This window comes from Zootoca vivipara, chromosome 5, assembly GCF_965207765.1.
Source record: "Zootoca vivipara chromosome 5, rZooViv2.hap1.1, whole genome shotgun sequence".
NCBI lineage: Eukaryota > Metazoa > Chordata > Lepidosauria > Squamata > Lacertidae > Zootoca > Zootoca vivipara.
The window spans coordinates 70,028,018-70,041,230 of record NC_142588.1 but is presented as its reverse complement, the minus strand read 5'-3'; the positions used below and the strand labels follow the sequence as shown (position 1 = coordinate 70,041,230).

Here is a 13,213-nt window from a genome sequence, read left to right as displayed (position 1 = left end):
GAAATGCCTCCTCAGTTCCTCCTTTCTTTTGGGTGGGGTGGGTAAGGCTTCAGCATGCTGCTCTTGGTCCTCAGCAGTTCCTTCTTGTTGTTGTTGTTGTTGTTGTTTAGTCGTTTAGTCGTGTCCGACTCTTCGTGACCCCATGGACCAGAGCACGCCAGGCACTCCTGTCTTGCACTGCCTCCCGCAGTTTGGTCAAACTCATGTTGGTAGCTTCGAGAACACTGTCCAACCATCTTGTCCTCTGTCGTCCCCTTCTCCTAGTGCCCTCAATCTTTCCCAACATCAGGGTCTTTTCCAAGGATTCTTCTCTTCTCATGAGGTGGCCAAAGTATTGGAGCCTCAGCTTCACGATCTGTCCTTCCAGGGAGCACTCAGGGCTGATTTCCTTAAGAATGGATAGGTTTGATCTTCTTGCAGTCCATGGGACTCTCAAGAGTCTCCTCCAGCACCATAATTCAAAAGCATCAATTCTTCGGCGATCAGCCTTCTTTATGGTCCAACTCTCACTTCCATACATCACTACTGGGAAAACCATAGCTTTAACTATACGGACCTTTGTCGGCAAGGTGATGTCTCTGCTTTTTAAGATGCTGTCTAGGTTTGTCATTGCTTTTCTCCCAAGAAGCAGGCGTCTTTTAATTTCGTGACTGCTGTCACCATCTGCAGTGATCAAGGAGCCCAAGAAAGTAAAATCTCTCACTGCCTCCATTTCTTCCCCTTCTATTTGCCAGGAGGTGATGGGACCAGTGGCCATGATCTTGGTTTTTTTGATGTTGAGCTTCAGACCATATTTTGCGCTCTCCTCTTTCACCCTCATTAAAAGGTTCTTTAATTCCTCCTCGCTTTCTGCCATCAAGGTTGTGTCATCTGCATATCTGAGGTTGTTGATATTTCTTCCGGCAATCTTAATTCCGGCTTGGGATTCATCTAGTCCAGCCTTTCGCATGATGAATTCTGCATATAAGTTAAATAAGCAGGGAGACAATATACAACCTTGTCGTACTCCTTTCCCAATTTTGAACCAATCAGTTGTTCCATATCCAGTTCTAACTGTAGCTTCTTGTCCCACATAGAGATTTCTCAGGAGACAGATGAGGTGATCAGGCACTCCCATTTCTTTAAGAACTTGCCATAGTTTGCTGTGGTCGACACAGTCAAAGGCTTTTGCATAGTCAATGAAGCAAAAGTAGACGTTTTTCTGGAACTCTCTAGCTTTCTCCATAATCCAGCGCATGTTTGCTATTTGGTCTCTGGTTCCTCTGCCCTTTCGAAATCCAGCTTGCACTTCTGGGAGTTCTCGGTCCACATACTGCCTAAGCCTGCCTTGTAGAATTTTAAGCATAACCTTGCTAGCGTGTGAAATGAGCGCAATTGTGCGGTAGTTGCAGCATTCTTTGGCACTGCCCTTCTTTGGAATTGGGATGTAGACTGATCTTCTCCAATCCTCTGGCCATTGCTGAGTTTTCCAAACTTGCTGGCATATTGGGTGTAGCACCTTAACAGCATCATCTTTTAAAATTTTAAACAGTTCAGCTGGAATATCATCACTTCCACTGGCCTTGTTATTAGCAATGCTTTCTAAGGCCCATTTGACTTCACTCTCCAAGATGTCTGGCTCAAGGTCAGCAACCACACTACCTGAGGTGTACGAGATCTCCATATCTTTCTGGTATAATTCCTCTGTGTATTCTTGCCACCTCTTCTTGATGTCTTCTGCTTCTGTTAGGTCCTTACCACTTTTGTCCTTGATTATGGTAATCTTTGTACGAAATGTTCCTTTCATATCTCCAATTTTCTTGAACAGATCTCTGGTTTTCCCCATTCTATTGTTTTCCTCTATTTCTTTGCATTGCTCATTTAAGAAGACCCTCTTGTCTCTCCTTGCTGTTTTTTGGAAATCTGCATTCAGTTTCCTGTATCTTTCCCTATCTCCCTTGCATTTTGCTTGCCTCCTCTCCTCCGCTATTTGTAAGGCCTCGTTGGACAGCCATTTTGCTTTCTTGCATTTCCTTTTCCTTGGGATGGTTTTCATTGCTGCCTCCTGTATAATGTTACGAGCCTCCATCCATAGTTCTTCAGGCACTCTGTCCACCAAATCTAAATCCTTAAACCTGTTCCTCACTTCCACTGTGTATTCATAAGGGATTTGATTCAGATTGTATCTTACTGGCCCAGTGGTTTTTCCTACTTTCTTCAGTTTAAGCTGGAATTTTGCTATAAGAAGCTGATGATCTGAGTTACAGTCAGCTCCAGGTCTTGTTTTTGCTGACTGTATAGAGCTTCTCCATCTTTGGCTGCAGAGAATATAATCAATCTGATTTTGATGCTGTCCATTTGGTGATATCCATGTGTAGAGTCGTCTCTTGTGTTGTTGGAATAGAGTGTTTGTGATGACCAGCTTGTTCTCTTGACAGAACTCTATTAGCGTTTGCCCTGCTTCATTTTGAACTCCAAGGCCAAACTTGCCAGTTGTTCCTTTTATCTCTTGATTCCCTACTTTAGCATTCCAGTCCCCTGTAATGAGAAGAACATCCTTCTTTGGTGTCATTTCTAGAAGGTGTTGTAGGTCTTCATAGAATTGGTCAATTTCACTTTCTTCAGCACCGGTAGTTGGTGCATAAACTTGGATTACTGTGATGTTAAAAGGTCTGCCTTGGATTCGTATCGAGATCATTCTGTCATTTTTGAGATTGCATCCCATTACAGCTTTTGCCACTCTTTTGTTGACTATGAGGGCCACTCCATTTCTGCTACAGGATTCTTGCCCACAGTAGTAGATATGATAGTCATCCGAACTGAATTCGCCCATTCCCTTCCATTTTAGTTCACTGATGCCCAGGATGTCGATATTTATTCTTGTCATCTCATTTTTGACCACATCCAGCTTACCTCTATTCATGGTTCTTACATTCCAGGTTCCTATGCAATATTTTTCTTTACAGCATCGGACTTTCCTTTCGCTTCCAGGCATATCCGCAACTGAGCGTCCTTTCGGCTTTGGCCCAGCCGCTTCATCAGCTCTGAATCTACTTGTACTTGTCCTCCGCTCTTCCTCAGTAGCATGTTGGACGCCTTCCGACCTGAGGGGCTCATCTTCCAGCGTCATAACTTTTATATGCCTGTTGTCTTTGTCCATGGAGTTTTCTTGGCAGGGATACTGGAGTGGCTTGCCAGTTCCTTCTCCAGGTGGATCACGTTTAGTCAAAACTCTCCACTATGACCTGTCCATCTTGGGTGGCCCTGCATGGCATAGCTCATAGCTTCTCTGAGTTATTCAAGCCCCTTCGCCACGACAAGGCATTGATCCATGAAGGGGATCCTTCTTCTTAAGAGACCTCAAACTTCAAGGTTTTCAGTACCACCTATATGCTGTTGACATCCAGCTGTACTTCTATGTCTCCCACCCTGTCTAATCCATCTTTGCCTACTTATTCAATATATGTATTTGGATATTTTCTATCATTCAATATGTGATAGAAACTCAATATGTCTAAGACTAGACTGTATATCTTTTCTTCCAAGCTTCCCCCTCCTCTATCATTCTCCTTGTCCGCTAACATTATTAAAATTCATTAGCCCAGTCTGTACTTCCAGCTAAGCAAAACCATTGTTCAATGCAAATGTGTTCCCAAAGAGGAGATTGCAGCCACTTTTCTACTCCCCAGTTGCTCTGTCCTGCATGCTATTAAGCCATAGTTTGCTATTAAGCCTACAACCTGGGCTTGTAGTTTCACACACACCCTGACAATCTGCACAGCATATGATTAGTCTGGAGAGAGCTATTCCCAGAGTCTATGCATTTGCACCAAGCCATAGTTTGGCTTAGTGGGATGTGCAAACAAGACTACTATGTTAGCCAAGAAGAGTTCTGCTTTATGTTTTCATTCTCTATTATTTTCTTTTGTTTAAAATCTGACCCTTTGACTAAAACTGCCTATCTCTCTGGTGACCTCACATATTAAAGTAAGCTAACAAAGAAGAAGATAGCATAAATGCACAGACAACACACCAAAAGCTTATTTTGATAGATTACTTACCTCAAAATGAAATGTTTCATTAAATTGTGGATTGCTTGTTTTCTTCTTTACTTTTGTCTTCTTTTGGTCATTCCTATTCCAATATGGTACAGTTTTACCATACAGAACTTAAAAACATACAATTATAAAAATACTGTCTTGATATGAATGAACCATGCAGTTAAACTATATTTATGAAAGGCTTATCTTCAAACAGGGAAGGCATTCTTTGTAAATTGGATGCATTACTGATTACTTTAATTTGTGTAGCCCTACTGAAGTCAATATGAGTATTACACATAGGTGTACATACATGTAGGAGGAGTATATATTCCAAATAAATAAGAAACATATGTAACTAGAATCAGATAATATGCCTGCCATTTCTGAAAGATCTGATCATGGAGTGGTGGCCATTTCTGGTGGAGAGGGTGGATCTGGCCTGAGAAATTTGTACTGCTGGTCTACCTTACTATTGCTTCTCTGTTGGTAGACCAGCTGTCTATCTACAGGTGGACCAGGCACCCAGACAATGTCTTTCCACACACTGCTGATATCCTGAGTTATTTTCCCAGAACAGACTTGGGGGAGGGGACACCCTGGGAGAGAAGTCCTATTGCACAAATGGAAGTCCTTTGGCAAACATAACTACTTTGTCAAAAGTTGTCAAGAAACTGATTAAATTCTCCGCAATTGTGTTAATAACATTAGGCTTCTCTACATTTATCAACTGAAAATTGGTGCAACAATTCATTTCCTTTTCAACATCACTAAATTTGTTCAGGTCTAAGTTTCCTATTTTATTTAAGACTGTGTGAATGTATGTTAAAAGTATTACCTTGAAGGACCCACAACAGACACTGTAGCATAAGGATCACAATTTTGTCCATTAATAAGAGGAAGTCCATGACATTCCTTCAAGCTAGAATTTTAAAAATGCAAATTAATTCAGTTGCAGTTTCAAATCTAATGGATAAAGACACACTAACCATATATGACCACTACTGCCTGGTCATGAATTTCTCTTTTAATAAGGTACTCAAGAAGATACTGTTGGTTCAGCTTCAGGCACTCTTGGGAGATACTGATTATCTAGACTCTGGGTTAAGGCCTAGTTTTGGGACTGAATTGGCCATGATCACTCTTGCAGCTACCTTCATTAAGACAAGGAAAACGGGAGTGGGATCCTGTTATTTCTTCTGCAGAATTCAACTGCATGTTTAAAGTTTAGTCAATTAACTCCACATTGGAGGTCTAGGTACTCTCCAGGAAACCCTCTATTTGTCTAAGTTCAGTCGTTTCCTCACCACTTTTATACTATGTTAAACATGCTAATTAATTCTTGGATTCCACAAGAGGTGTTGCCTCCTTCCTGTGTGTGATCTGTGAATACAGAAGAGAATGTCTGAAATCTTGCGAAACCAGCTGTGACTGCTCAGCACTTCACAAAGCTTAATTACATTGTCTCTTTGAATGGTCATCTCCTTATGTTTGTGGAAGCCTTTCCCCCGGCAAGCTAGCCAACAGCATTTTGGCTCACATCCAAAGCATGTTTGGTTCCCTTCTTCTTCCAGTTAAACTGGTTTTGTCTATTAAAAGGCAGACTGTGGAGATGGTATACTAGAGAAAAGAGAACTTTTGGGGGTTAGAATGTGCCTTGTCTTTTATTCTCCTAAGTAGATTCACTATTGTTTTACATTAGCTGCCTACTGTTTCTGACTGCTCCTAGAACAAGACTAGTAGAAGTCAGAAATTGGCTCAGAAACCTGGTTATTAACAACTGCCAGAACAAAACTTGGAATATAGCACATGAATAAAGCTGATTAGTTATAACTATCATGGGGGAAATAGTGTGTCACATTCAGGGGGTGTTGTTGAAAGATAATCATCTTATTTTTTTATTTGAGAAAGTTAGTGGTGGAACAGTTGTATTTCCTTTTCCCTTCATTACCATGTCAGCTTTCAATTGTAATATTAAAGATATATCTATATATCTATATCCATCACTGTATGAAATGGCCCTTGGAAGTCCCACAACATGCAAGCCAACATCCTTGCAGACCTGCTGTAAACCTTGGAACATCTTCCACTGATGTAGGCAGTAGAGGGGGAAGTCAGACAACATTGGTATCATCATCTTGAAAGCATCTTTGTGCAAGTTCTTGTCCCTATCACAGGCAGAGGTTGCACCAGGGCATGTGCAGTGAGGAAAGACAGTGGCAGAAAAGATGGACCATCTTCTTTGTGCCTCAGCTGTGAAGTCCATTCACATCTTATGGGACACATTGCCAACTTCCTTTCCCATTACGCCTTTGTATAACTTGAGACACGCTAATCATGACACCAATGCTAACCAAAAGTGTATAAAAAAACACTACTGATTACATTGCTGCAAGCATTCAGCAACACTACAGAACCAAAAAGGTCTACAAGAGTCTCTTCCACATGTCCAGTACTTGGTGGTGGTTTTACCTTCAGCAGGAAGGCAGGCAGTTCATTTTATGCTGAAGTGGAATCTTTGAAAACACATTTGTTCAACTTGCATTTGGCTAAGTTTGCTGTACTTAAACCTTTAAGCTTCTATTTTTAAATTGTGTTTTCATGTGTTTTATAATACTGAAAGCTGACTTGAATGACCCTGTTAATGTTCATTAGTAAGCAAAACAAGAATAAGAAGTGATAAATGTTCTTACTGTACTACTAGCTGCTGGCAGACTGATCCATTATCTGTAATCAACTCATTCAGTTTTAATTCGAGGTGAACTTTCCCCTGTCAATTAAAAAAAGAAGACGTTTCAGTTGCAAGAGCCTGTGTGTTGAATTTATAAAATAACCTAGCACCTGCTTAATAAGAGCAATACAAGAGCGGACAGCCTCTTTAGCATCACTAGCATGAAATATGTGATTGACTGAATTAGCTGTATGTGAGCAGGTGTCAGACAAGTATTAGACACTGCATTTTAAAAATTTTAATGCAGAAAATTGTTATCAACTTAGAATTCTATTTTGGTATTAAAGGGCATGAATTTTAAGAGTTATGATTCCTTGTATATGAGCAGCACTTGGTGTTGCTTTTAAAATGAAAATTATCACTCTTTTTAAATGAAGAGCTCTTATAAAATCTTCAAGGAGGACCTGATCATCTACATCAGGTGAGGGGAACCTTTGAACCTCCGGATGTTGCTGAACTACAGCACCCATCAGCCCTTGCAAGCATGGTCAATGACCACTGATAATGGGAGTTGCAGTTCAGCAACATCTGAAGGGCCAAAGTTCCCCACACCTGTTCTACATTTTGTAGAGATCCAAATCTTAATCACTTCAGAATAGCTTCAGGTAAAGAAGACTAGGCTATGATGCAATATTCATAATATCGCCTTTAAAAATGGCATTGTGTGTGTGTGTGCGCACACACACACACAGACACTCCACCTTGAAAATGAACTGCTAGTAGTACTTTGTGCCTATATGAACACACCCTAAACAAGGTAGGCTTGTTATTTTGGAAGCAATAAAAAAGTCACTGACAGAACACTTCCGGAGTCAGACACTGAGCACCTCTATAATTAACTGCTATTAGTGTACAAAGATTCTTTCTAAAGTGCTTAGGTATTCAACCTGTGAAGGCTATCAAGTGACAGTTGTCTGAAGCAGTTCCCCTGAAAGCAAAACACAATGACAAGCATAACATATAGGGGAATCTTCCTGGCAACAATGACACACAATCCAGTCAAAATTAAGCACATGCTTAACTTTGTCAAGTCAACATGCCTTGTAAAGGCATAGCTTGGTGGATCACACTTTTTTCTAACAAACTGGATTGATACTCAAGCTTAAAAAATATATAGCTGCTTCACTGCCCATGTTTACACAGCTGTACTGACACAGGAGTAATACGCCAGACAACTTGTATTCTGTGGGGCCACTGCATAATTAAATGATTTGGTGAAAGCAAATTTCTACTCTTTTTTAAAAGAAAGGTTCAGGGGAAAGGATAAACATGTATGGTGAAGGTCCAGAAAAAAGCAAAACAATAAATACATTTTCTGGATTAGTGTCAGTACTATCCCAGATTCATATTGTATAGAGTTACGATACCATTTTTCCTAACAAACCTCCATGACTCCTCTATCAATCTAATTATCACCAAAATATTGCTTTAGATGTTGTAATGCACATATAGATTGAGGCAAACCCCAGCATGTCTCAGGAATGGTGAGCAATGTCTATTATTAGAGGTTAATCTAGCAGGGACATTTCCTCCAGCATTACACTCACATCACAATGCCACGTAGTTTGCTTTGCCTGTAAGCAAGCCCAAAATATTTACTTGGAAATTCCAACATTCAGCTGCACATTTGCCATTGTTATCATACACATTACTGCATGATTCACATATACCTAAACTATTTTCAGGACAACTAAAACTGCTGTTTAATCAAGAAGCAGCTGTCTTATTTCATAAGAGCTGTATAAACTATTTCTAAAACAATTAAGTTGGAATTAGAGCACGTCCAATATACCACAGATAAAGAGAAAGGAAATATACACAGATACATTACCATGCACAGGAAAACAATCAACACTTGCTAAAGAGAATTATAAACTGTTTCATCATTTATAAGTTAGATTTTTCTTTTTCAACTATACTATGAAAAGGGATTGAAATGTGTGCCCGCCCCCAAGATGTGAAGGTCCATGATAGAAAAAAACCAGAAAATTATTACTCCCTGAGCCTTCACATCTTCACCCCTCCCGCTGACTGTAAAGTACCGTAGCCTTCTCTGGGAAGAGTACATAAAAATAGAAATGATTTGCAGTAAGACAAAGTGTAACTGAGGGATCCACACAGGACAGAGGTAAAGGTAAAGGGACTCCTGACCAGGTCCAGTCGTGACCAACTCTGGGGTTGCGGCGCTCATCTCGCATTATTGGCCAAGGGAGCTGGCATACAGCTTCCAGGTCATGTGGCCAGCATGACAAAGCCGCTTCTGGCAAACCAGAGCAGCGCACGGAAACGCCATTTACTTTCCCGCTGTAGCGGCACCTATTTATCTACTTGCACTTTGACATGCTTTCGAACTACTAGGTTGTCAGGAGCTGGGACCGAGTGACGGGATCTCACCCCGCCGCGGGGATTCGAACCGCCGATCTTCTGATTGGAAGCCCTAGGCTCTGTGGTAGCTGAGCCATATTGCCCCTACTCAACTTTGGCGCCTACAGTTAGTGAATCTCACCATTCCAGGGAATAGGAGGCACACACAGGCTTCCTAAATAACTTCCCTCTCCACTCTGTAATCACAGAAGAGATTCAGAATGTCTTACAATATGGAGCATTTTAAAACTATACATATATTTGCTGTAGTTTGAAAAATGTTATAGGCTCTTTTTGTAAAATACATTTAATTCACATTCAGAACTTTTGAAATGCCGCAATAGAAGAAAAATGAAATCTAAACTGAAATATTTTAAACTGGCACACAAGAAATTAAAGATATACATGTCCAGATTTCAATTGTTCCATGCTAGTTTTTAAGACTGATTTTGTGGACACATTGCAGACAGGCCATTTTTCTGATGGACTAGGAACAATGCAGCACAAAAACTGCATTCATTTCATGCAGCATGGGGAGTCATGGAGATGGGGAAGAAAGACTTTCACTGACACAATACAACATTAACTTTCACATCTATTCAATTTTACCTGAACCTCTGAATTAGAATCAACAGGCTGAAGCATAAACCATGTTTCCTTGCCAGAGTATTTGCTCAAATCTTCTTTTTTGATCGCTACTTTGCCTAAAGGGAGGAAAATAAAATTACCCATTTGACTGTACATGTTATTCAGTGTTGGGTAGAAATGCTATTTTTAATTTTAGCATCTAACATAGTTCTAGAGAAGATTTTAAAATAATCATCAAACAGTGTGTCCTAAGCAAAGCAGTCCAGTAGCAGCAGGTGTTGGGGATGGGAGTATTTATTGGCACTGTTTGAAACTAAATGAAAAATGTTTTAAAATAAAATGCCTGTCTTTGGGGCCTGTAGGTCAACTGGGAAAACATGTTGTGGCAAGTGGGTGGGCGTTGGTCTGCTCAATTATTTAGAGAGAAAACCACCAGAGACACTGTGTAATACAGTAGAACCCCAGTTGTTGAACATCTCAGCTTCCATTTTCAAACATGCCTCAGAAGTCGAACGGTCTTCCGGAACGGATTACGTTTGACAACTGAGGTTCCACTGTAAAGTGTTGAATTACAATTAATGGTGGCATAAGGCAAATGTAAGAACTTCCACTTGTGCAAAGCTAGACCCCTGATTTTCACTAATTCTCATATCCAATGTACAACTTCTCCCAAGGGTTGGAGAGGTCCTCCAGAATAAAGGATATGATGCAGCAGATTGCACTAGATAGAAGGATCAGTGAAAACTGGACACCCTACTTTATGTGAACATGTTTGCCTAATGCAATCGTTGGATACAATCCATAAAAATAAACACATACATTTGAAAATAATAAGATACCTATCTATAGTTTTACCTTTAATAAAACAAACCCACCACTGAACATTAAGAGGCATATAGAACTAAATCAAACTCTAAGTAGACCCACTGAAATGAGTTGACATGACAAACCAATTTCAGTGGATCTACACGATAATGACTTAGTTGGCTACCATCCTAACTTCAATTTATAGTTTAGCAGACTATGAGATGCTTAATCTCAGTACCGTGGGTTCAAGCCCCATGTTGGGCAAAAGATTTCTGTACTGCAGGGGGCTGGCCTAGATGACCCTTTCATGCCAACAATTCTATTATTCTATACTTACCTATACGCAGATCCCTCTGTAAAACATTTTTCTCATAAATATAAAATGATAAACACTGGAATGTCCTTGGTATTTCAAAGTAGAACTCTTCTCCAAAAAATGGGCTGGGGAAAGAAATTAAACAGGTTCTTAGCAAAGTAACTGAATATTTTACAATGTTTCACCACCTTTGTAACTTGCTGTTGGATCTTATTTTATGTAACTTTTATAATTGGATTCTCCTCTTGAACATAAGCCTCTTACAAGGAATTACCATATTGGCCTGAATATAAGCCGCACCTTTAAAATTGGAGGGGGGGGGGAGAAGAAAAAAAAGAAAAAATTCCTGAATATAAGCCGCTCCATTCCTCACTGCTCCTGGCTGCATACTGGGCGGGGGGAGCCACACTGAGTTGCCGGCAGTCTTTCCCCTTCCTCACTCTCTCCCTTTCCGGCCTTGGGGGAGAGGATGAGGGACTATGTGCAGGGCAGGCGCCGCTCTGCCGTGCTCCTGGTACTGTTTGCCCCACACTTCTGGCTGCATACTGTAAGGTCATGAATATAAGCCGCACTTTAACTTTTCACGGTTGGAATTTGGGGAAAAAGTGAGGCCAATATGGTAGTTATTTCTCCCAAAACGCTAAACAATGAAAAACATTTTCAAGAGTCATGTTTACACACACACACACACACCTCACATAATAAAATACAATTAGATATTAAAATATATGACAAGTTTACACAAGGGAAGGGGGTCATTGGTTTGCTTTTGTTTTTATTACATATTTTGTGTTTTTTTATCTTATGGTGAAATGTAATAAAATAATAATACTGTAATAATAATAATAATAATAATAATAATTTATTTATACCCCGCCCATCTGGCTGGGTTCCAACAAAACATTAAAATACAGAAATCCATCAAACATTAAAAGCTTCCCTAAACAGGGCTGCCTTGAGATGCCTTCTAAAGGTCTGGTAATTGTTGTTCTCTTTGACCTCTGGTGGGAGGGCATTCCACAGGGTGGGTGCCACTACCGAGAAGGCCCTCTGCCTGGTTCCCTGTAACTTGGCTTCTCGTAGCGAGGGAACCGCCAGAAGGCCCTCGGCGCTGGACCTCAGTGTCCAGGCAGAACAATGGGGTGGAGACGCTCCTTCAGGTATACTGGACCGAGGCCATTTAGGGCTTTAAAAGTCAGCACCAACACTTTGAATTGTGCTCGGAAACGTACTGGGAGCCAATGTAGGTCTTTCAGGACTGGTGTTATGTGGTCTCAGTGGCCGCTCCCAGTCACCAGTCTAGCTGCCGCATTCTGGGTTAGTTATAGTTTAGTTAGTTGACTTTAGGAAGTCAATTGGTACTAGCATTGTATGTAAACCTAAGAAATCAAAAGGCTTTGTTTTCTATTATTTATATTCACACCAGCCACATAATCTGAATTATCTTATTCAGTTTATGGATCATTTTTTAAAAAAAAATCCAAAACAGAAAAAGAAACTTCCAGTCTCCTTGGCGCCATGGCAGAAGAGAGGGCTTGTGAGCCTGAGGGGCACCGGGCCTCACTCTTCTAACACTAAGGCATGGTTCAGCATTACATCCGAACACAGTCACTCTTCCACTGCATTATTAATGTTTATTTTACCAAGCTGTTTCTGTAACCCATACATTAAAAAAAAATCAGAAACGAAGCCAAAATGGACATGCAATGGGGGGTGGGGATAAGATTACATACCAGCTGATTTTTTTTACATGTTAAGGGACTGGTTAATATTTCATTTTAATCAAAGATTAATCAAAGATGTATTCTCATCCTAACTAGGCCTGCCATTATGATAAAGCTCTTACCTTAAACATTTCTCTACTACCTGAGTGCGAAAAACCTCTTCTTGATCCAAATTGATTGTACAAAAGCAGTCTCTCATCTTGTTTTGTCCAGAGTATGGCACTAAGTTTTTGGCTTGACCTAGTGACAAGATTAGTTTTGAACAAACATGGAGAAAAAAAATTACAAGGTTGTCTATAGCCACAGTATGGAGTTGTAATTCAGAATGGAAAGCAACAAAATTTTACACACACTGTAATGCATCCTTGTCTGAATTAAGTGACCAAAAGAAGCACAAAAGAAGAAAAGGAAGTTTGGGTATTAAAAAAGGAAATTGAATACAATATTTCATCATAGCCAGGACCTTGGTTTTGTCCTTTAAAAGGCAGAAGCCACTTCCTCTAGAATAGCATCACCTGATAAGAACAGGGTCACTACTGACTTAAAAGTGAAGGCTTTATTAACATCACTTCCTGCAACACTTGCACTTTCCTTCGAATTCCATCTGGGTAACCGGTTAAGCCTGACATGGCTGGTTAAATCAAACATGATTGCAACTTAAAAA

General features: G+C 40.3%; 1 protein-coding gene across 2 annotated transcripts in view; it reads right to left on the bottom strand.

The window, feature by feature from the left end:
* RASA2 (RAS p21 protein activator 2) overlaps window positions 1–13,213 on the bottom strand; it is a 48,194-nt gene that overhangs the window by 27,895 nt on the left and 7,086 nt on the right. For both annotated transcript variants that reach the window (XM_035132681.3, XM_035132680.3), the window contains exons 2-7: window positions 12,672–12,789; window positions 10,847–10,950; window positions 9,724–9,818; window positions 6,713–6,789; window positions 4,858–4,941; window positions 4,041–4,113 (exon numbers count right to left, since the gene is read on the bottom strand). In XM_035132681.3, coding sequence (XP_034988572.1) covers window positions 4,041–4,113; window positions 4,858–4,941; window positions 6,713–6,789; window positions 9,724–9,818; window positions 10,847–10,950; window positions 12,672–12,789 — 551 coding nt within the window. The remainder of the gene's footprint in view (window positions 1–4,040; window positions 4,114–4,857; window positions 4,942–6,712; window positions 6,790–9,723; window positions 9,819–10,846; window positions 10,951–12,671; window positions 12,790–13,213) is intronic.